At 46.4% G+C, this 23,931-nt stretch overlaps 1 protein-coding gene across 1 annotated transcript; it reads left to right on the top strand.

Moving 5' to 3' along the window:
- Positions 1 to 5,653: 5,653 nt before the first annotated feature.
- LOC113992706 (cystatin-A-like) lies at positions 5,654 to 10,686 on the top strand. Its single transcript, XM_039388911.1, has 4 exons — positions 5,654 to 5,780; positions 6,247 to 6,338; positions 8,981 to 9,082; positions 10,462 to 10,686. Exons 2-4 carry the CDS (start codon positions 6,258 to 6,260, stop codon positions 10,588 to 10,590), a joined length of 312 nt encoding a protein of 103 aa, XP_039244845.1. The 5' UTR covers positions 5,654 to 5,780; positions 6,247 to 6,257; the 3' UTR covers positions 10,591 to 10,686.
- The last annotated feature ends 13,245 nt before the right edge of the window (positions 10,687 to 23,931 follow it).

Here is a 23,931-nt window from a genome sequence, read left to right as displayed (position 1 = left end):
TTTGTTCCTTTGCTGTGTGTCATGCCTTGGGCCGCTGCCCGGCTAAAGCTCAAGTAGTCTCCAAAATACTGTTTCAAGCTGTTTCTGCCACCTGGGGTACTACAGCTGTAAGACAGGGCCCCCCCACTTCAGCTCCTCTTTCCAAAACTCTCTTGGGTATCTTGGGCTTTTTGGGTTTGTTTCAGTGCATTAAATGCAAGCTATTGGTGACTTGTCAGAAAGAGTGTGAGATAGACCATTTCTGGCACGGGGGAACTGGGAACCCAAACTATCCTCCTTTAAGTGCAGCTTCACTCACAGGGAGGAGAAGGGTGGTGGGGCGGGGAGCGGGAATGTGTGCCTTGAAGGAATGGGAAGACAGTCTCCTTCCACCGTTGGTCAACAGAACCCTACATTTAACAGCAGCAGGTATTAGAAACTAAACAGAGCTTGTGGACTAACAGGGAGGACATGGTGAGAAGCTTGAACTAGACTGGGGAGGAAGGCATTGTTTCCCCTGCCATCACCTATAAATAAATGCTCTGCTGGGGCTTTGAGCAGGCCGAGCTCTGCCGAGTTTGTGAGGAGACTGGGGATGCAGGATCAAGCTCTTTGTTGAGATGGTTCCCAGTCATCAGCCAAGTTTGCTGATGGAAATCTCCCTCCAGAACTGATCTACTCTGTTGTTGCTTCACTAACGAATGGTTCAGGAAACATCACACTGGGGCATGCTTTCCAGTGGGATTTTGAGGCATGGTGGGTGGGATGGGGCAGCCATCCATGTCAACATCTTCTGGAAGGACATGCCAATGGAGGTTCTCAGGCTCCAGCTTTCAACCAGAAGGATGTTCCTCAACTTGTCTTCATCAGTGTTGTATTGTGTCGTGTGACACACAACAGGCTTTTGGGCATCTGCCTGACCAGACCTCCTCTTCCCTTGGATGAGAATATATCCCGTTCTCTGTGCACGGGAAAAGGGTTTGGTTGTAAATCACCTTCCCAAAGAGGGTCCTTGCTACTGAACTTCCCTTGTGCCCAGAGTGTGTGTCACTGCCATTGGCTGCAGGAGTGGCTCTCAGGCAGCCTGTGGAGCTGGAGGCCTACAGCTCCAGGTAAGAGTACAGTGAGGGGGGGGGTGTGCCACGGCCCGAAAAAGGGGGGAGGACCGTGGCACTACACGAGTCCGGGACACGAGAGTGGGATGCAGGTAGAATGCTTTATTCCCGTGTGCACCCAGTCTTTCTCAGCTCGGGAGGGCAAAGGGCCAGAACACAGGGCGGAGCATGAGACAGACAAGCGGGGGGACAAACCAAGGTAGGGATACGGGCAAAAAGGGGAGGAGCGCAGGAGAAACCAGGGGAGGAAAGGGCGAACGGGGGCTGTCTCCTGTCTGCAGCTTTTCCAGCCAATCGGCAGAGAAAGAGGAGGAGGGAGGCGAACAGGCCGGGATGTGCCCGAAAGGCACAGATTCGGGGGAACATACAATGCGTGTGTACATAATAACTATAAAGTCTGCATCGTAAAGTCCATTCAATCACTGTACATCCTTTTCCACTTCTGAGATTTTCCCCATTCTGATTCCTAGTCCTTCACAGGGAGGGGGGCTTTTCCAGCAAATATATCATGATTTTTCTGTTGCTATAAAATCATAGAATTATCGAATTATGAAGGTTGGAAGAATTTGGTCGTCATGAAGCAGACTGAGGGGAGGAGGCTCTTTACTGGTACCACAGGCTCAGCATAGGCTGGGATGAGATCTTTGTGCTGCTGAAAGCCAGGTTTCTACTGATCTTTCTTGATGTATGATGTCAGAAATCTTTTGAAATGAGGGTGAGGAGCAGAAGGGGAAACCTTTTTTTTCAGACCAGCGTGGTGAAAGTCAAGGCTGATGTTACTGTGATCATGAAAACAGATCTTCAACTGGTACATGGAGGGCTGCTTTCCTCTAGTTCTTGAAAACATTCAGACCATGTGTCATAGAATCCAGTCACAATGAGGTGTCTTTACACTGTGAAACCAGAAGGCTGAACTGCTGACTCGGGCGTTCACAATTGTTCCTCCAGAGCTGCCTTTGTTTCTGGTTTAAAGATGACTTGTAAATACATAACTCTGGGGTTTGGATTTTGGTCAGGGTTTTTTTATATTTTTGTTTGCTTTGTTTTGTTACTGTACCAGTGTTTTTATTTACTGTAGCTTGTAGTTCTTAAACTTGCATATACAGGACCAGAGAGTAGTGGCCTGCAAGCTGTAAACTTTGTTTCTTCCTTATTGGGGTAGTACACGATGCAAGATGTTCCTCAGCTTCACGACTGTAAAGAATGCCAGAGATGTTCTGCCAGCAGAGACTCTCCAATATAACAGCAGTAAATTGAAGGGAAACTCTCATCTGTGCAAATGCAGAGTGCAGGCTGGAATGGTACGTAAGATCAGAGGTCACAAATCCTAAAAGAGGGGACAGGCGTTAGCTTGTCGATGTTGTGCAAGAGATGGAATGGGAGCCACCGTTCTTTTCATGCTTTTGTTCCAAATCCTGTTTTGTTACATCTGAAGCTGACTAGAGAGGGGTGTAGGCGAAGGTTGCCTAGGATGAGGTTAATCCATTGCCATTGATCATCTTTGATGACAGGTCTATGAAACATCAGCACTTCAAAGTGACTTCCTGAAGTATGTGTGCAGGATGAGTACTGCATCCCAGTCTTAAAACTATCACTGGATTTTGGGACAGCCATTAGCAGTTTTAGCAGCTCCCATTCCTTTTCTTCCTGAGACCTGGAAGCATTTTTCTCTTGGTTCAGGAAGATGTTGTCTCAAGGCAACTCTTTCTCCTCAAATGTTTTTCATGCCCTTCCATAGCACTGCTGCTCAAGTTTGGGAAATTCTGCAACACCTTTATCAGTAACAGCTCTCATGTATCATCATGGCTGGGCTTCGCGAACGAAGATTTGGGAAGGGCTCTACCCATGTTTGTTGTAAGTGTGTTGGTGGCTGAAAAGGCCAATACGAGACAGGCATGTCCGGTTGCAAAAGGCACAGCAGAAAGACTCCTTAGGTGGTATATTCTGCAGGACACGATTCTTTCTGCGTTGCCTTTTCTCCTCAAGGGTGATCCTGCGTGCTTTCTCAAAAGCATCAGCAGCGTTATAGATGGTGTGTCTCCAGGTGTCCCAATTGGAGGCCAGAGTAGACCAGTTTTGTTGATCAATATGGCCAAGGCTGAGATGTTGTTTCAGGGAGTCCTTGTATCTTTTCTTCGGGGCTCCTCTCGTGCGGCAGCCGGTGGCAAGTTCACCATAAAGCAAGATCTTAGGGAGGCGGTGGTCCTTCATCCTGGAGACGTACCCTGCCCAGCACAGCTGTGTTCTCAGCAACATGGCCTCAATACTTGTGACTGCTGCTTGTTCAAGAACAGATGCATTGGTCACATAATCTGACCAGTGGATGTTTAGGACTGAACGGAGACAGCATTGATGGAAGTGTTCTAGAAGACGCAGGTGGTGGCGGTAACACTGATCTATATACTGTTGAGTTTAGGGCCCCTAGAGCCCCAGATTCCCAATCTCAGGTCCTTTGTACCAAGAACAGGCCTAGAAGTCAGGTGTGAAGTCCTTGTTTAGAGCCTGTTGCATCACTTGTCACCTGTGAGGAGGAGGGTCAGTAGCCTGGGTAGCACACTGGTAAGTCTGTGCTACACAGACCCCACTGTTGTGGCCATAAACACGCTTGTTTTGGGCAAACTGCCTTGTGCTGATTGCAGCAGAAGTGCCCTTTGCCTGTGTGCAGCCCGTAGTCTCATTTCACCTATTCCCATGTACCCACCCCTGGAGACTACAAATTGTCTGGTCTCTTGGTGCTTCTCTGGTCCTTGCTCTGGAACAATATTCCTCCTGTTTTCTGGAGAGAGGGAAAGAGGCAGGAATACCAAAGGGGAATAATTTTTTTTGAGGTCTGGAAGTGTTAGTCCTCCCTTACCTGGGAGGGCTGGTAACACTTCTTAGTTGTCCCTCAGTAGGTTTTGAGCTTTTTCCATTCATATATGGTCATGAATGTGACTGTGCCATGTGTCTGTAACTGGGAATTAATCCTTCTGACTATCTATTCTGCCTGTTGCTTGTTTCAGCAGTGTACCTTGGCATTAGGAGAGCAATTGTGCACACACTGCTCCTCTAGCAAGAGGGATCGTACTTTGTCTTCCCAGCAATTGGCACTCGGGTTTCAGTTGAAATGTAAATGTTACTGTATATTCAGTTGTTATTATGTATTGCCTGAATGCAGCTCTAGAGCCTCTGCTTCTGATGGGAAAGAAGCAGAAATACCATTCTTGCAGTACTTACCTGAAACTGGAATTTAATTTTTTCTATTTCTGGTGCTGGTGTTTACCTTGGCACCTTTCTGGTTAGGCAGAGGGAAGTCAAGTCACTGAAGACAAGATGCAATCTGCTCCTCTTTTGCATTGGGAAGGATACTGAGGTAATAAAATGCGAAGTTAAACAGGACCTACAGTAGGGAAACTACTGCATGCTTTCTTCTGATCTTGAAAGGTATTGGGACTTATGGGATGTGACTTTGATCCATTTCCTAAGTACACAGAGCAGTTATCTGCACATGGATGGAGAGGCAAGAGATTCCATTTGCAGCCCAAAACAATTGTCTTGAGATGTAGGTGGCTGGAGTCCAGTGTTTGCTTTTCTTATTAACCTGAAGACTGAACTCTCTTAAGAATCTTAAAGTGCTTTTTACATTTATTAGTAGTATTATCAGCATTTTACATTGCTTCCCCTCCCCCCATTTTCCCAGTTAGTTGGCTTCTCCAGTTCAGTAATGGTAGGCTCCATGTGTTGTAGGTCCCATGATTCCATGACAGTGTGGGATGATGACCCAGGAGCCAGGCAATGGTGAAGGCTGCCTATTTATGGCCTACAGTGGGTACCCTCTACGTTATCTTTGTGGATGGAGATGGGCATGGTTGACATCAAGAAAGGATGTGTTGGCCAAAGGAGGAGGTGCTGTGTGATTCAAAGAAACCTTTGAACAATCTGAAAAGCAATTTATTACGGCCGGGGAATGCGAAAGGGGCAGATGTTTTCCCCAGTGCACTCCACTGAGCAAAGGAATACCATAACTTTTTATACAGTTTGAAAGTAGCAAGTTTAAAATGATCTATACACACACTCTTCTTGCAGTCTGCCTTATCTAAATAGACACTTAGTTTTACCTCCTATTCTTACCATTATAGAGTAGTTACCTAAAATTTTATCATTTCAAACCGTTTCAGGTTCCCCACCCCTCTCTACGTGCTAAAAAGCATTCCCTGATCCCTAAGCTCTTTTTATCTTAATTGCCCACAGTTTGGGCAGAAACTTTTAAGCAGTTTTACATTTTGCAAAGTCACACTTACATAGCTAAATTAACATAGCTAAATTTTATTTCACTTTCATTTCTATTTCAGTGGAGCCAGGATGATCATCTTTTGGCTCTGACAAACAGAACAGACCAGAACAAAATCGTAAGACTGGAACCTTGAAGCATACCAGGCCCAAAAATTAAGATTCATTGAACAGGAAACGCAACCCCCCTGCATATGTTAATAAGGTTAATGAAGTACTTGCTACCACACATGACTATGTTACTCAGCTCTCCACTTGGATCAAGCCATACGTAACAGGAGGAGGAGGAGGAGACAATTGGGCTGTATATAAGGAGGGTAGAAACTTCATCGAAGTACGGGGAAGACCCAAAAAGACCTCAGGGACAGTCAACGGACGACTCTCCTCTCTCTCATCCCAAGCAGGAACGTCTTTGTGGTAAGCCTTTGTGTCTGATTGTTACTATTCCTCGGGTTAGTAAAACATTATTATTGTTGTTAGAGCTTTGTTGCAGCAGGTGCATTTACCAATGGCAATTTCAAATCTGAATTTCTGTTGCTTCAATAAACCGAACTGTTTGTGAATCTGTGAGATTAACAGAAGTTCTCCTTGATTGCAATCAAAGTGTAAACCACACTATTTGTGAATCTGTGCTCGTGGAAGTTCCTATTGAACATGACTAGAGTTACAGTGATGACTTGCTTCTAATCCTAAATTAAGTGTAGCCATACCCAGCCCCTGTTGCCCCAAGGCCCAACTGGAATGCAGGGGGGTTTAGTTTCTGACAGATTTTTTACTCTAATTCAACACACACGTGTCTCTGTGTATGTGTGTGTGTGTGTGTGTATATATCTGCAAGATACCTGGTGACTCTGCTCAGACTGTGCTAAACTTCCCTCTTCAGAACCACCTGTCATGTCAGAGAAGTTACATGTCCTTGGGGGCTTCTCTCCCCCCGAACCTGCTACTGAAAGAATCCAGGATATCACCAACGCGGTGAGTTGTGCCTAGTCTATAGATGAAGTCCCTGTGTGCAAAGAGCTGAGTGCTGAAGGTTGTGTAAAGGCTGAGAGACCAGATGCTGATACTGAAGCAGGGTTTAAAGTGGCTACCTTCAGTGAATGTTCACATGTCGTTCAAAGCCCAGCTCTGCTATGCCAGCACCGAAGGGGCTTGTTTGAAATGAGAGGAGGCGTATTTGAAGGGAGAAGCTTGTATGTGGTAGAAGTAATTCCTCCCTGAAGGCCATGGATGGGACCAACTACATGCCAGTCTGCCCTAAAAAATGATTTAAACAGGACAAGGCAACGGATAAATGGTATGTTCTCTGCTGGCATTGTTTTCTGGAGTCACAACTATGATGCAAGGGCAAATAGTGAGCCCGTGGGGCAAGGTGAGCTTGGCACAAGGCAGGCAGGTGGTTGGTCACAGGCAGTGGTCCTGTCCTGGAAGCAGCTGTGATAGGAGCAGCCCTGCAGTACAGCAGCTCTTTTTCAAATCAGTATAAATTGCATCCTTAGGAGCTGGAGGGGAGCAACGTGGCACGGGAAGACTCCGTCTGTGTGTCCCGTCTTGTCTTCCCACTCACCTGAGCCCCTTCATCCTCTGTCTTCAAGATGAGTTCTTCCCTCTTGAGCCATTGCACCAAGTGTAACTTATGCCATCCTTGAGGAAAGACCCCCAGGAAAGGGTGGGGCTGAAACCATCAGCCAACACTGCTGCACACTCCCTGTGTAGGGCTCCCAGCAGGATTGATTTAGGCAGTGCACAGGTGGAGGGGATATCGTTTAAAACCCGCTTTGCTTACTTGAAGGTATTTAATGTCACACAAGGCTTGTGATTTAGCAGAGGGATACAAATATTCTGCTAACTCCATGTAGATCTAATTACTCTCCGGAAAATGTAGCAATTGCAATACACAGTTCAGTGATGACACTGGTGTGGTCTCCGTCGCTGGTCTGTATAACACGCTCCCTGTCACGGCACTAAGCTCCTCAGTCCCCAGGAAGGGGTCGGTGGGTTGAAGCCACTTCTAGCCAGCTGTTTTTTTCAAAATTCTTGTGTTCCCTGTTTAGTTTTTATACTGTGTGTTGGGCAGAGCCATGTATTCACTCCCTCCATGCTGGTCTGGCTAATTCAGGAGGGTGTTCCCTTTCATTTATTGAGCTCAGGAAGTTACACCACCTGAATGATTCCCTCGACTGACAGAGCTATTTGTCTAAAACACCCTGTGGTCCCCTTGGTGTTGAGGTAAAGTCAGCTTATCTGCAAAAGCTGTGGTCAGTCACACCCTGCATTATCCAGGGGGTTTTGTGGGCAGCACATTGCCCTCCCCAGCTCCCCTGAGCCTTCTCCCGTTGTGGGGCTTAATTGCTGAGAAACAGCTGGGCTCACCAGAGTTGGGTATATGTACATGGGGGAGGGCTGAAGTATGGGGTAACAGGTCAGTCAGAGGGGAGATAATTTACTGCAGAACAGAAAGAGAAAAGGATGATCTACAATTGCTTGGGGGACACCAATTGAATGACTCAGGAGCAGTATCACTGTTCCTCCTCTGCTGGCACAAGTGGTTGTAGGAGCAGCACTTGTAGAGATGAGGAATTCCCTGTTACCTATGGAGGGGAGACAATGTCTCAGGCCAGCTGGGCCTTGAAATTTGACTAATGAGTCTTGTGAAATGCCTCAAGGGCCTCCTCTGAACATGACTGGGCTAGTGCAGCATCCCAGATACTGAGCTACATTTTCAGTGCTGGGTTGTGTCATTCCTGGGTGATCCAAAGTATTTCAGCACTAGGCTGTCAGTGAGCAAACAGGCTCAAATTCCAAATATGAATGCTGGTTTCAGGCTGTGCTAATGCTCCCAAAGTACAGGGCAAATATAGCATTTGAAATGTGGATGTAGAGATTTTCTGTTTGTTTCCAGAAGAGGAATGATCTTAATTTTGGTGTTCTTTCATTCTCAGTAACTTCAGGAGAATGAAAACAGATGATTCTTTGCTCCTTATTTTCTGCCTTGTACTGAGAGCAGGAGAGAGAACTCTTCCTGGTCCCTCCCCATCACAGAGGCTTGGGTATAGTTCTCTAAGGAAAATACCCTTATGCTGGGGCAGTCCTTCTGTGCTTCCAGACTGTGCATATTTTAGAAGAAAAGCATCAGAGGACCTGAGTGCAGCTCTGAGGTTGTGAAACAGAGCAGGGATTTTCAGCCTCCCAGGCTGACTGGCGTGGGCACTGGTGTTCCAGGTGAGGGGAGGTGGCTTGCACTTCTGTGTAACAGTGTGGTTGACACAGGGTGTACCCTGATAGGGGGCATGGCTTGGTGCCTCCATCCTTTGATCCAGAATCAACAGGCCAGCAAGTAGCAGTTTGCTGTCTGTAGTGAGCAGGAGACTGTTCAGCTGGACAGCTTTGGAGCCAGGGAAATTAGTTAGGAAATCTCCTTCTCACAGGATTTTAAATAGTGCTGGAGGCAGTGCTAGGAGGGAGGGCTGGAGGTCCTGGTGTAAATTGATTTAGAGTGGGGGTTCTGGATTTATTTTATCAAGGGTGTATGTTTGAAAGGATGGGATTTGAAGTGGTAGATGTGAGAGAAAAGCCTGAGTATGAACGTGCCAACCATTTTTCCTTCTCTTTTACAGGTGAAACTGCAGCTTGAAGTCAGGGTAAACAGGAGATATGACATCTTTAGAGCCATACTCTACAGGATTCAAATAGTTGCTGGGGCAAATTACTTGATTAAGGTTTGTATATGATATAGGAGGGAGTGCTTTGCAGTTCAACAATATAGGTGACGTGCAGAGTAGCTTAGAGCTGGAAAGAGAAGCAGATGTGGTAGAAAAGCATCTGATGTGAGTAATAGAGTTGAGGAGTATCTCAGGATGTTTATAAAATTCCTCTCTTCGGCACTACTGTAGAAGAGGAATAGTTCTTTCTGTATTTTCCAAACCCTCTCTCTGCTGTGGAGGAAGAACCGGTCCTGCTTAGTTTAGATCCCTCTGAGAGCACCATTCATCCCCTACTAGAAAACCTTGCGCACGTCTGTGAGCAGCTTTCTGTGAAGTAGCACGGAAGAACTTGCTGGGTGTGGTTTGCATCTGAAGGCCAGCAGGCACTGCTGAGCAGCAGGCTGGCCTTCTGGAGCAGAGCACACATGGCATGGGACTGCTGTCTCTCAAACCCCACGTGTGTGGGGACATGTGCCTGGTGGGACAGGCTCCCCTGACAAGGGTTGGAATCGTTTTAGGAAAGAAATTGTCTGGTAGCATTTGGGGGAGAGTAATTCTGCAGAGAGATGTGGTGAGCATTTGCTCCACGCTTCTCATATTTAGTTCATGGCAGGAAGGACAGACAGTGCCAAACGTCTTTCCCAGGTGCTTCTTTAAAGTAACACCAGTTGTTTGTGCTCTGTGGGCACCAGGGGACTGTACTGACCGACTACCTCTTCTGTGGCTAGTCAGAGTCTTAGCTACATGATTGATATTTATCCTTTCCTTGCTCCTGTGAGATGGGCTTTCACGTTGTGGACAAAGCACTGAGTAATGAAGAGTAACAATTTACTAGAGGGCTGAAGTACAGCCAGAAGTCATGCCCAGTTGCATCCCAGATTTGTCTCTTCTTTGCCAATCTGCAGACAAGGCTTTCAGGTTGTCATTGCTTCTCAGGACCACATGCTGGTTTGGGATGGATCTTCCTGTACTTTCTGAGAGCAGATGTTGTCTCTGCATCTTGTCCCAGCCCTGAGCCATTAAGACTCACTGGGTCTTGTCTTCCACCCTGAGTGTGCCAAGAGGCTGAGAGGTGATGTGCTGACATCTTGGTGACCAAAACAGGACACCATCAAAACCTTTCTCTTGTTCCGCCTTCTGGTGCTTCCACCCTCAAGCAGTCCTGCTCATTTTCCCTTCATCTGAGATGGAAGGTTTTTAATAGAGTTTTCTCCAGGTGTAGACAGCAAGTACTACCTAGACTTGGGTGAAAAGCTGTGGAAGCGAAAAGTGGAGATAGAACCTCAAATTAAGCTCCACGGCAAAGACAGTCTTTCAAGTATGTAAAGAGCATCCTTTTGTTTGAACCTGCTTCAAACGCATGCCCCTCACTTTCCCCCTGTTTTGTTTTCTAGGTCCAAGTTGCTGATACTGAATATGTCCACTTAATGGTGTTTGTGGGCCTTCCTCCGGAGAACTTATATCCTGCCCTTGTCAGTTTTCAGACTGGCAAGACCAGAGATGATCCTCTGGACTACTTCTGAGCCACGATGAGGGCAGTGCCTCACTTCTACAAGTCACGTGGGGGTTCTGACCATGACAGTAAATGCATGAAAATAAAATAAAGCTTGAAAGCTATTTGTTCCTTTGCTGTGTGTCATGCCTTGGGCCGCTGCCCGGCTAAAGCTCAAGTAGGCTCCAAAACACTGTTTCAAGCTGTTTCTGCCACCTGGGGTACTACAGCTGTAAGACAGGGCCCCCCCACTTCAGCTCCTCTTTCCAAAACTCTGTTGGGTATCTTGGGCTTTTTGGGTTTGTTTCAGTGCATTAAATGCAAGCTATTGGTGACTTGTCAGAAAGAGTGTGAGATAGACAATTTCTGGCACGGGGGAACTGAGAACCCAAACTATCCTTTAAGTGCAGCTTCACTCACAGGGAGGAGAGGGGTGGTGGGGCGGGGAGCAGGAATGTGTGCCTGAAGGAATGGGAAGACAGTCTCCTTCCCCCGTTGGTCAACAGAACCCTACATTTAACAGCAGCAGGTATTAGAAACTAAACAGAGCTTGTGGACTAACAGGGAGGACATGGTGAGAAGCTTGAACCAGACTGTGGAAGAAGGCATTGTTTCCCCTGCCATCACCTATAAATAAATGCTCTGCTGGGGCTTTGAGCAGGCCGAGCTCTGCCGAGTTTGTGAGGAGACTGGGGATGCAGGATCAAGCTCTTTGTTGAGATGGTTCCCAGTCATCAGCCAAGTTTGCTGATGGAAATCTGTCTCCAGAACTGATCTACTCTGTTGTTGCTTCACTAACGAATGGTTCAGGAAACACCACACTGGGGCATGCTTTCCAGTGGGATTTTGAGGCATGGTGGGTGGGATGGGGCAGCCATCCATGTCAGCATCTTCTGGAAGGACATGCCAATGGAGGTTCTCAGGCTCCAGCTTTCAACCAGAAGGATGTTCCTCAACTTGTCTTCATCAGTGTTGTGTCGTGTGACACACAACAGGCTTTTGGGCATCTGCCTGACCAGACCTCCTCTTCCCTTGGATGAGAATATATCCCGTTCTCTGTGCATGAGAAAGGGTTTGGTTGTAAATCACCTTCCCAAAGAGGGTCCTTGCTACTGAACTTCCCTTGTGCCCAGAGTGTGTGTCACTGCCATTGGCTGCAGGAGTGGCTCTCAGGCAGCCTGTGGAGCTGGAGGCCTACAGCTCCAGGTAAGAGTACAGTGAGGGGGGGGTGTGCCACGGTCCGAAAAAGGGGGGAGGACCGTGGCACTACACGAGTCCGGGACACGAGAGTGGGATGCAGGTAGAATGCTTTATTCCCGTGTGCACCCAGTCTTTCTCAGCTCGGGAGGGCAAAGGGCCAGAACACAGGGCGGAGCATGAGACAGACAAGCGGGGGGACAAACCAAGGTAGGGACACGGGCAAAAAGGGGAGGAGCGCAGGAGGAACCAGGGGAGGAAAGGGCGAACGGGGGCTGTCTCCTGTCTGCAGCTTTTCCAGCCAATCGGCAGAGAAACAGAGGAGCAGGGAGGCGAACAGGCCGGGATGTGCCCGAAAGGCACAGATTCTGGGGGAACATACAATGCGTGTGTACATAATAACTATAAAGTCTGCATCGTAAAGTCCGTTCAATCACTGTACATCCTTTTCCACTACTGAGATTTTCCCCGTTCTGATTCCTAGTCCTTCACAGGGAGGGGGGCTTTTCCAGCAAATATATCATGATTTTTCTGTTGCTATAAAATCATAGAATTATCGAATTATGAAGGTTGGAAGAATTTGGTCGTCATGAAGCAGACTGAGGGGAGGAGGCTCTTTACTGGTACCACAGGCTCAGCATAGGCTGGGATGAGATCTTTGTGCTGCTGAAAGCCAGGTTTCTACTGATCTTTCTTGATGTATGATGTCAGAAATCTTTTGAAATGAGGGTGAGGAGCAGAAGGGGAAACCTTTTTTTTCAGACCAGCGTGGTGAAAGTCAAGGCTGATGTTACTGTGATCATGAAAACAGATCTTCAACTGGTACATGGAGGGCTGCTTTCCTCTAGTTCTTGAAAACATTCAGACCATGTGTCATAGAATCCAGTCACAATGAGGTGTCTTTATGCTGTGAAACCAGAAGGCTGAACTGCTGACTCGGGCGTTCACAATTGTTCCTCCAGAGCTGCCTTTGTTTCTGGTTTAAAGATGACTTGTAAATACATAACTCTGGGGTTTGGATTTTGGTCAGGGGTTTTTTATATTTTTGTTTGCTTTGTTTTGTTACTGTACCAGTGTTTTTATTTACTGTAGCTTGTAGTTCTTCAACTTGCATATACAGGACCAGAGAGTAGTGGCCTGCAAGCTGTAAACTTTGTTTCTTCCTTATTGGGGTAGTACACGATGCAAGATGTTCCTCAGCTTCACGACTGTAAAGAATGCCAGAGATGTTCTGCCAGCAGATTCTCCAATATAACAGCAGTAAATTGAAGGGAAACTCTCATCTGTGCAAATGCAGAGTGCAGGCTGGAATGGTACGTAAGATCAGAGGTCACAAATCCTAAAAGAGGGGACAGGCGTTAGCTTGTCGATGTTGTGCAAGAGATGGAATGGGAGCCACCGTTCTTTTCATGCTTTTGTTCCAAATCCTGTTTTGTTACATCTGAAGCTGACTAGAGAGGGGTGTAGGCAAAGGTTGCCTAGGATGAGGTTAATCCATTGCCACTGATCATCTTTGATGACAGGTCTGTGAAACGTCAGCACTTCAAAGTGACTTCCTGAAGTATGTGTGCAGGCTGAGTACTGCATCCCAGTCTTAAAACAATCACTGGATTTTGGGGCATTAGCACTGCCATGGAAAGAAAACAGATTGATCTGCCTGTGTAAACTTCAGCATCATCTTGCTGACAATTAGTGTTGATTTTCCTTCCCTTTTGCACAACTCTGTGTCATCTGGGAGAAAAAAAAATTCTTATGCTTTGAAGTAAAAAACCAGCAAATTCAGAAATATGCAGTCCAGTGAATGATTGGGCACAACATTAACATCTTTAGTTTCACACCTAGAGGTTTTCCAAGGTTATAAATTAACCTTCCTACACCTTGTGCTCAGTGTATTTCTTGCTAATTAAAGTGTTCTCCAGGAGCGTACTGCTGTCCTTGGGACCATAACATCCCTTCCCAACGAAGTAACTGAGGTCTGTATCCTGGTGAGCGGACAGGCTTATAAAATACTCTGTTTTAGCACTGGTGCTTGTGTGGTTCTTGGACACATTCTGTGACTTCTGGCCTCAGTAAGGTGAGCTGGCTCTTCCAGTCACTTGTCTGTCCTGCTGTGTGAATAAGACGCATGGTAGCAACTGTGTTGGAACATGATCAGCATTTGGGTGAATCAGCAGGGTCTTGTGCAAAGGAGGGATTTTGAGCTCATCAGCTTGAATTGTCATTAGCTGCACAAATGAGGCTATGAGCAACTCCGTATCTGGAGAGATGAAGTTGGTGAAATTGGCAGAAATCCAGTTTTAACAGCTCCCATTCTCATTATTCCTGAGACCTGGAAGCATTTTTCTCTTGGTTCAAAAAGATGTTGTCTCAAGACAACTGTTTCTCCTCAGATGCTTTTCATGCCCTCCCATAGCACTGCTGCTCAAGTTTGGGAAATTCTGCAACACCTTTATCAGTAACAGCTCTAACACTGATCTATATACTGTTGAGTTTAGGGCCCCTAGAGCCCCAGATTCCCAATCTCAGGTCCTTTGTACCAAAAACAGGCCTAGAAGTCAGGTGTGAAGTCCTTGTTTAGAGCCTGTTGCATCACTTGTCACCTGTGAGGAGGAGGGTCAGTAGCCTGGGTAGCACACTGGTAAGTCTGTGCTACACAGACCCCACTGTTGTGGCCATAAACACGCTTGTTTTGGGCAAACTGCCTTGTGCTGATTGCAGCAGAAGTGCCCTTTGCCTGTGTGCAGCCCGTAGTCTCATTTCACCTGCTCCCACGTACCCACCCCTGGAGACTACAAATTGTCTGGTCTCTTGGTGCTTCTCTGGTCCTTGCTCTGGAACAATATTCCTCCTGTTTTCTGGAGAGAGGGATGGCAGCAATACCAAAGGGGAATAATTTTTTTTGTGGTCTGGAAGTGTTAGTCCTCCCTTACCTGGGAGGGCTGGTAACACTTCTTAGTCGTCCCTAATAGGGGACTAGTAGGTTTTGAGCTTTTTCCATTCATGTATAGTCATGAATGTGACTGTGCCATGTCTGTAACTGGGAATTAATCCTTCTGACTCTATATTCTGCCTGTTGCCTGTTTCAGCAGTGTACCTTGGCATTAGGAGAGCAATTGTGCACACACTGCTCCTCTAGCAAGAGGGATCGTACTTTGTCTTCCCAGCAATTGGCACTCGGGTTTGAGTTGAAATGTAAATGTTACTGTATATTCAGTTGTTATTATGTATTGCCTGAATGCAGCTCTAGAGCTTCAGCTTCTGATGGGGAAGAAGCTGAAATACCATTCTTGCAGTACTTACCTGAAGCTGGAATTTAATTTTTTCTATTTCTGGTGCTGGTGTTTACCTTGGCACCTTTCTCGTTAGGCCGAGGGAAGTCAAGTCACTGAAGACAAGATGCAATCTGCTCCTCTTTTGCATTGGGAAGGATACTGAGGTAAGAAAATTCCAAGTTGAACGGGACCTGCAGTAGGGAAACTACTGCATGCTTTCTTCTGATCTTGAAAGGTATTGGGACTTATGGGATATGACTTTGATCCATTTCCTAAGTGCACAGAGCAGTTATCTGCACATGAGTGGAGAGGCAAGAGATTCCATTTGCAGCCCAAAACAATTGTCTTGAGATGTAGGTGACTGGAGTCCATTGTTTGCTTTTCTTATTAACCTGAAGACTGAACTCTCTTAAGATTCTTAAAGTGCTTCTTACATTTCTTATTAATATTATCAGCATTTTACATTGCTTCCCCTCCCCCCATTTTCCCAGTTAGTTGGCTTCTCCAGTTCAGTAATGGTAGGCTCCATGTGTTGTAGGTCCCATGATTCCATGACACTGTGGTTTGATGACCCAGGAGTCAGGCAATGGTTAAGGCTGCCTATTTATGGTCTACAGTGGGTACCCTCTACGTTATCTTTGCGGATGGAGATGGGCATGGTTGACATCAAGAAAGGATGTGTTGGCGGAAGGAGGAGGTGCTGTGGAGCCGGGATGATCATCTTTTGGCTCTGACAAACAGAACAGACCAGAACAAAATCATAAGACTGGAACCTTGAAGCATACCATGCCCAAAAATTAAGACTCATTTGAACAGGAAACAGAACCACCCTGCATATGTCAATAAGCTTAACGAAGTACGTGCTACCACACATGACTATGTTACTCAGCTCTCCACTTGGATCACGCCATACATAAAAGGAGGAGGAGGAGACCATTGGGCTGTATATAAGAAGGGTAGAAACTTCATCGAAGTACAGGGAAGACCCAAAAGGGGACAGTCAACGGACGACTCTCCTCTCTCTCATCCCAAGCAGGAACATCTTTGTGGTAAGCCTTTGTGTCTGATTGTTACTATTCCTCGGGTTAGTAAAACATTATTATTGTTGTTAGAGCTTTGTTGCAGCAGGTGCATTTACCAATGGCAATTTCAAATCTGAATTTCTGTTGCTTCAATAAACCGAACTGTTTGTGAATCTGTGAGATTCACAGAAGTTCTCCTTGATTGCAATCAAAGTGTAAACCACACTATTTGTGAATCTGTGCTCGTGGAAGTTCCTATTGAACATGACTAGAGTTACAGTGATGACTTGCTTCTAATCCTAAATTAAGTGTAGCCATACCCAGCCCCTGTTGCCCCAAGGCCCAGCTGGAATGCAGGGGGGTTTATTTGTTTATTTTCTGACAGATTTCTTACTCTAATTCAACACACACGTGTCTCTGTGTATGTGTGTGTGTATATATATATATATATGCAAGATGCCTGGTGGCTCTGCTCAGACTGTGCTAAACTTCCCTCTTTAGAACCACCTGTCATGTTAAAGCAGTCACCTATTGCTGGGGGCTTATCGCCCCCCGAGCGTGCCACTCAAGAAGTCCAGGATATCACCAACCAGGTGAGTTCTGTCTAGTCTATAAGTTTCTGTGTGCAAAGAGCTGAGTGCTGAAGGTTGTGTAAAGGCTGAGAGACCAGATGGTGGTACTGAAGCAGGGTTTAAAGTGGCTGCCTTCAGTGAATGTTCACATGTCGTTCAAAGCCCAGCTCTGCTATGCCAGCAATGAAGGGGTTTGTTTGAAATGAGAGGAGGCGTATTTGAAGGGAGAAGTTTGTACGTGGTAGAACTAATTCCTCCCTGAAGGCCATGGATGGGACCAACTACATGCCAGTCTGCCCTAAAAAATGATTTAAACAGGACAAGGCACTGGTGTTCCAGGTGAGGGGAGGTGGCTTGCACTTCTGTGTAACAGTGTGGTTGACACAGGGTGTACCCCGATAGGGGGCATGGCTTGGTGCCTCTGTCCTTTGATCCAGAATCAACAGGCCAGCAAGTAGCAGTTTGCTGTCTGTAGTGAGCAGGAGACTGTTCAGCTGGACAGCTTTGGAGCAGGGGAAATCAATTAGGAAATCTCCTTCTCACAGGATTTTAAATAGTGGTGGAGACAGTGCTAGGAAGGAGGGCTGGAGGTCCTGGTGTTAATTGATTTAGAGTGGGGGTTCTGGATTTATTTTATCAAGGATGTATGTTTGAAAGGATGGGATTTGAAGTGGTAGATGTGAGAGAAAAGCCTGAGTATGAACGTGCCAACCATTTTCCCTTTTCTTTTACAGGTGAAACTACAACTTAGAGTCAGGGTAAATGGGAGATATGACATCTTTAGAGCCATACTCTACAGGGTTCAAGTAGTTGCTGGGACAATGTACTTCATTAAGGTTTGTATATGATATAGGAGGGAGTGCTTTGCAGTTCAACAATATAGGTGACGTGCAGAGTAGCTTAGAGTTGGAAAGAGAAGCAGATGTGGTAGAAAAGCATCTGATGTGAGTAATAGAGTTGAGGAGTATCTCAGGATGTTTATAAAATTCCTCTCTTCGGCACTACTGTAGAAGAGGAATAGTTCTTTCTGTATTTTCCAAACCCTCTCTCTGCTGTGGAGGAAAAACCGGTCCTGCTTAGTTTAGATCCCTCTGAGAGCACCATTCATCCTCTACTAGAAAACCTTGCGCACGTCTGTGAGCAGCTTTCTGTGAAGTAGCACGGAAGAACTTGCTGGGTGTGGTTTGCATCTGAAGGCCAGCAAGCACTGCTGAGCAGCAGGCTGGCCTTCTGGAGCAGAGCACACATGGCATGGGACTGCTGTCTCTCAAACCCCACGTGTGTGGGGACATGTGCCTGGTGGGACAGGCTCCCCTGACAAGGGTCGGAATCGTTTTAGGACAGAAATTGTCTGGAAGCATCTGGGGGAGAGTAATTCTGCAGAGAGATGTGGTGAGCATTTGCTCCACGCTTCTCATATTTAGCTGATGACAGGAAGGATAGACAGTGCCAAACATCTCTCCCAGGTGCTTTTTTTAAAATAACACCAGTTGTTTGTGCTCTGTGGGCACCAGGGGACTGTACTGACCGACTACCTCTTCTGTGGCTAGTCAGAGTCTTAGCTACATGATTGATATTTATCCTTTCCTTGCTCCTGTGAGATGGGCTTTCACGTTGTGGACAAAGCACTGAGTAATGAAGAGTAACAATTTACTAGAGGGCTGAAGTACAGCCAGAAGTCATGCCCAGTTGCATCCCAGATTTGTCTCTTCTTTGCCAATCTGCAGACAAGGCTTTCAGGTTGTCATTGCTTCTCAGGACCACATGCTGGTTTGGGATGGATCTTCCTGTACTTTCTGAGAGCAGATGTTGTCTCTGCATCTTGTCCCAGCCCTGAGCCATTAAGACTCACTGGGTCTTGTCTTCCACCCTGAGTGTGCCAAGAGGCTGAGAGGTGATGTGCTGACATCTTGGTGACCAAAACAGGACACCATCAAAACCTTTCTCCTGTTCCGCCTTCTGGTGCTTCCACCCTCAAGCAGTCCTGCTCATTTTCCCTTCATCTGAGACGGAAGGTTTTTAATAGAGTTTAATAGAGTTTTCTTCAGGTGTAGACAGTTTTCTGCCAGCAGGTATTACCCAGACTTGGGTGAAGAGCTGTGGAAGTAAAAAGTGGAGATAGAACCTCAAATTAAGCTCCACGGCAAAGACAGTCTTTCAAGTATGTAAAGAGCATCCTTTTATTTGAACCTGCTTCAAACGCATGCCCCTCACTTTCCCCCTGTTTTGTTTTCTAGGTCCAAGTTGCTGATACTGAATATGTCCACTTAAAGGTGTTTGTGGGCCTTCCTCCGGAGAACTTATATCCTGCCCTTGTCAGTTTTCAGACTGGCAAGACCAGAGATGATCCTCTGGACTACTTCTGAGCCACGATGAGGGCAGTGCCTCACTTCTACAAGTCACGTGGGGGTTCTGACCATGACAGTAAATGCATGAAAATAAAATAAAGCTTGAAAGCTATTTGTTCCTTTGCTGTGTGTCATGCCTTGGGCCGCTGCCCGGCTAAAGCTCAAGTAGGCTCCAAAATACTGTTTCAAGCTCTTTCTGCCACCTGGGGTACTACAGCTGAAAGACAGGGCCCACCCACTTCAGCTCCTCTTTCCAAAACTCTCTTGGGTATCTTGGGCTTTTTGGGTTTGTTTCAGTGCATTAAATGCAAGCTATTGGCGACTTGTCAGAAAGAGTGTGAGATAGACAATTACTGGCACGGGGGAACTGAGAACCCAAACTATCCTCCTTTAAGTGCAGCTTCACTCACAGGGAGGAGAGGGGTGGTGGGGCGGGGAGCAGGAATGTGTGCCTGAAGGAATGGGAAGACAGTCTCCTTCCCCCGTTGGTCTACAGAACTTTAAATTTAACAGCAGCAGGTATTAGAAACTAAACAGAGCTTGTGGACTAACAGGGAGGACATGGTGAGAAGCATGAACCAGACTGTGGAAGAAGGCATTGTTTCCCCTGCCATCACCTATAAATAAATGCTCTGCTGGGGCTTTGAGCAGGCCGAGCTCTGCCGAGTTTGTGAGGAGATTGGGGATGCAGGATCAAGCTCTTTGTTGAGATGGTTCCCTGCCCATCAGCCAAGTTTGCTGATGGAAATCTCCCTCCAGAGCTGATCCACTCTGTTGTTGCTTCACTAACGAATGGTTCAGGAAACACCACACTGGGGCATGCTTTCCAGTGGGATTTTGAGGCATGGTGGGTGGGATGGAGCAGCCATTCATGTCAGCATCTTCTGGAAGGACGTGCCAATGGAGGTTCTCAGGCTCCAGCTTTCAACAGAAGGATGTTCCTCAACTTGTCTTCATCAGTGTTGTGTTGTGTCGTGTGACACACAACCAGCTTTTGGGCATCTGCCTGACCAGACCTCCTCTTCCCTTGGACTCAGCCAGACGAGAATATATCCCGTTCTCTGTGCATGAGAAAGGGTTTGGTTGTAAATCACCTTCCCAAAGAGGGTCCTTGCTACTGAACTTCCCTTGTGCCCAGAGTGTGTGTCACTGCCATTCGCTGCAGGAGTGGCTCTCAGGCAGCCTGTGGAGCTGGAGGCCTACAGCTCCAGGTAAGACTACAGTGAGGGGGGGTGTGCCACGGTCCGAAAAAGGGGGGAGGACCGTGGCACTACACGAGTCCGGGACACGAGAGTGGGATGCAGGTAGAATGCTTTATTCCCGTGTGCACCCAGTCTTTCTCAGCTCGGGAGGGCAAAGGGCCAGAACACAGGGCAGAGCATGAGACAGACAAGCGGGGGGACAAACCAAGGTAGGGATACGGGCAAAAAGGGGAGGAGCGCAGGAGGAACCAGGGGAGGAAAGGGCGAACGGGGGCTGTCTCCTGTCTGCAGCTTTTCCAGCCAATCGGCAGAGAAACAGAGGAGCAGGGAGGCGAACAGGCCGGGATGTGCCCGAAAGGCACAGATTCGGGGGAACATACAATGCGTGTGTACATAATAACTATAAAGTCTGCATCGTAAAGTCCGTTCAATCACTGTACATCCTTTTCCACTACTGAGATTTTCCCCGTTCTGATTCCTAGTCCTTCACAGGGAGGGGGGCTTTTCCAGCAAATATATCATGATTTTTCTGTTGCTATAAAATCATAGAATTATCGAATTATGAAGGTTGGAAGAATTTGGTCGTCATGAAGCAGACTGAGGGGAGGAGGCTCTTTACTGGTACCACAGGCTCAGCATAGGCTGGGATGAGATCTTTGTGCTGCTGAAAGCCAGGTTTCTACTGATCTTTCTTGATGTATGATGTCAGAAATCTTTTGAAATGAGGGTGAGGAGCAAAAGGGGAAACCTTTTTTTTCAGACCAGCGTGGTGAAAGTCAAGGCTGATGTTACTGTGATCATGAAAACAGATCTTCAACTGGTACATGGAGGGCTGCTTTCCTCTAGTTCTTGAAAACATTCAGACCATATGTCATAGAATCCAGTCACAATGAGGTGTCTTTATGTTGTGAAACCAGAAGGCTGAACTGCTGACTCGGGTGTTCACAATTGTTCCTCCAGAGCTGACTTTGTTTCTGGTTTAAAGATGACTTGTAAATACATAACTCTGGGGTTTGGATTTTGGTCAGGGGTTTTTTATATTTTTGTTTGCTTTGTTTTGTTACTGTACCAGTGTTTTTATTTACTGTAGCTTGTAGTTCTTCAACTTGCATATACAGGACCAGAGAGTAGTGGCCTGCAAGCTGTAAACTTTGTTTCTTCCTTATTGGGGTAGTACACGATGCAAGATCTTCCTCAGCTTCACGACTCTAAAGAATGCCAGAGATGTTCTGCCAGAAGAGATTCTCCAATATAACAGCAGTAAATTGAAGGGAAACTCTCATCTGTGCAAATGCAGAGTGCAGGCTGGAATGGTACGTAAGATCAGAGGTCACAAATCCTAAAAGAGGGGACAGGCGTTAGCTTGTCGATGTTGTGCAAGAGATGGAATGGGAGCCACCGTTCTTTTCATGCTTTTGTTCCAAATCCTGTTTTGTTACATCTGAAGATGACTAGAGAGGGGTGTAGGCGAAGGTTACCTAGGATGAGGTTAATCCATTGCCACTGATCATCTTTGATGACAGGTCTGTGAAACGTCAGCACTTCAAAGTGACTTCCTGAAGTATGTGTGCAGGATGAGTACTGCATCCCAGTCTTAAAACTATCACTGGATTTTGGGGCATTAGCACTGCCATGGAAAGAAAACAGATTGATCTGCCTGTGTAAACTTCAGCATCATCTTGCTGACAATTAGTGTTGATTTTCCTTCCCTTGTGCACAACTCTGTGCCATCTGGGAGAAAAAAAAATTCTTATGCTTTGAAGTAAAAAACCAGCAAATTCAGAAATATGCAGTCCAGTGAATGATTTGGCACAACATTAACATCTTTAGTTTCACACCTAGAGGTTTTCCAAGGTTATAAATTAACCTTCCTACACCTTGTGCTCAGTGTATTTCTTGCTAATTAAAGTGTTCTCCAGGGGCGTACTGCTGTCCTTGGGACCATAACATCCCTTCCCAACGAAGTTACTGAGGTCTGTATCCTGGTGAGCGGACAGGCTTATAAAATACTCTGTTTTAGCACTGGTGCTTGTGTGGTTCTTGGACACATTCTGTGACTTCTGGCCTCAGTAAGGTGAGCTGGCTCTTCCAGTCACTTGTCTGTCCTGCTGTGTGAATAAGACGCATGGTAGCAACTGTGTTGGAACATGATCAGCATTTGGGTGAATCAGCAGGGTCTTGTGCAAAGGAGGGATTTTGAGCTCATCAGCTTGAATTGTCATTAGCTGCACAAATGAGGCTATGAGCAACTCCGTATCTGGAGAGATGAAGTTGGTGAAATTGGCAGAAATCCAGTTTTAACAGCTCCCATTCTCATTATTCCTGAGACCTGGAAGCATTTTTCTCTTGGTTCAAAAAGATGTTGTCTCAAGACAACTGTTTCTCCTCAGATGCTTTTCATGCCCTCCCATAGCACTGCTGCTCAAGTTTGGGAAATTCTGCAACACCTTTATCAGTAACAGCTCTAACACTGATCTATATACTGTTGAGTTTAGGGCCCCTAGAGCCCCAGATTCCCAATCTCAGGTCCTTTGTACCAAAAACAGGCCTAGAAGTCAGGTGTGAAGTCCTTGTTTAGAGCCTGTTGCATCACTTGTCACCTGTGAGGAGGAGGGTCAGTAGCCTGGGTAGCACACTGGTAAGTCTGTGCTACACAGACCCCACTGTTGTGGCCATAAACACGCTTGTTTTGGGTAAACTCCTTCGTGCTGATTGCAGCAGAAGTGCCCTTTGCCTGTGTGCAGCCCGTAGTCTCATTTCACCTGCTCCCACGTACCCACCCCTGGAGACTACAAATTGTCTGGTCTCTTGGTGCTTCTGTGGTCCTTGCTCTGGAACAATATTCCTCCTGTTTTCTGGAGAGAGGGATGGCAGCAATACCAAAGGGGAATAATTTTTTTTGTGGTCTGGAAGTGTTAGTCCTCCCTTACCTGGGAGGGCTGGTAACACTTCTTAGTCGTCCCTAATAGGGGACTAGTAGGTTTTGAGCTTTTTCCATTCATATATAGTCATGAATGTGACTGTGCCATGTCTGTAACTGGGAATTAATCCTTCTGACTATCTATTCTGCCTGTTGCCTGTTTCAGCAGTGTACCTTGGCATTAGGAGAGCAATTGTGCACACACTGCTCCTCTAGCAAGAGGGATCGTACTTTGTCTTCCCAGCAATTGGCACTCGGGTTTCAGTTGAAATGTAAATGTTACTGTATAGTCAGTTGTTATTATGTATTGCCTGAATGCAGCTCTAGAGCTTCTGATGGGAAGGAAGCAGAAATACCATTCTTGCAGTACTTACCTGAAGTTGAGACCTTTCTGGTTAGGCAGAGGGAAGTCAAGTCACTGAAGATAAGATGCAATCTGCTCCTCTTTTGCATTGGGAAGGATACTGAGGTAATAAAATGCCAAGTTAAACAGGACCTGCAGTAGGGAAGCTACTGCATGCTTTCTTCTTGGGAAATACTGGGTGTGACTTTGATCCATTTCCTAAGTGCACAGACCAGTCATCTGCACGTGGGTGGGGAGGCAAGAGTTTCCATTTGCAGCCCAAACCAACTGTCTTGAGATGTAGGTGGCTAGAGGCTAATGTTTGCTTTTCTCATTGACCTGAAGAGTATACACTCTTAAGATTTCTGAAGTGCTTTTTTACATTTATTATTATCAGTGTATTACATTGCTTTTTCTCCATTTTCCCCATTTGTCTTCTTCACCAGTTTAGTAATGGTAGGCTCCATGTGTTGCAGGTCACATGATCCCATGACAC

This window comes from Pipra filicauda, unplaced genomic scaffold (assembly GCF_003945595.2).
Source record: "Pipra filicauda isolate LSUMZ 115617 unplaced genomic scaffold, ASM394559v2 scaffold69_size3009148_pilon, whole genome shotgun sequence".
Taxonomy (NCBI): domain Eukaryota; kingdom Metazoa; phylum Chordata; class Aves; order Passeriformes; family Pipridae; genus Pipra; species Pipra filicauda.
The sequence above is the reverse complement of the archived record's forward strand: the minus strand, read 5'-3'. Positions and strand labels throughout refer to the sequence as shown.

Excerpts from the sequence above, each read along its gene's own strand:
- LOC113992706 (XM_039388911.1), top strand. The coding sequence starts at position 6,258 with ATGTCAGAGAAGTTACATGTCCTTGGGGGCTTCTCTCCCCCCGAACCT. Across the intron at positions 6,339-8,980 it reads TCCAGGATATCACCAACGCG|GTGAAACTGCAGCTTGAAGT; the intron begins GTGAGTTGTGCC and ends TCTCTTTTACAG. Across the intron at positions 9,083-10,461 it reads GGGCAAATTACTTGATTAAG|GTCCAAGTTGCTGATACTGA; the intron begins GTTTGTATATGA and ends TTTGTTTTCTAG.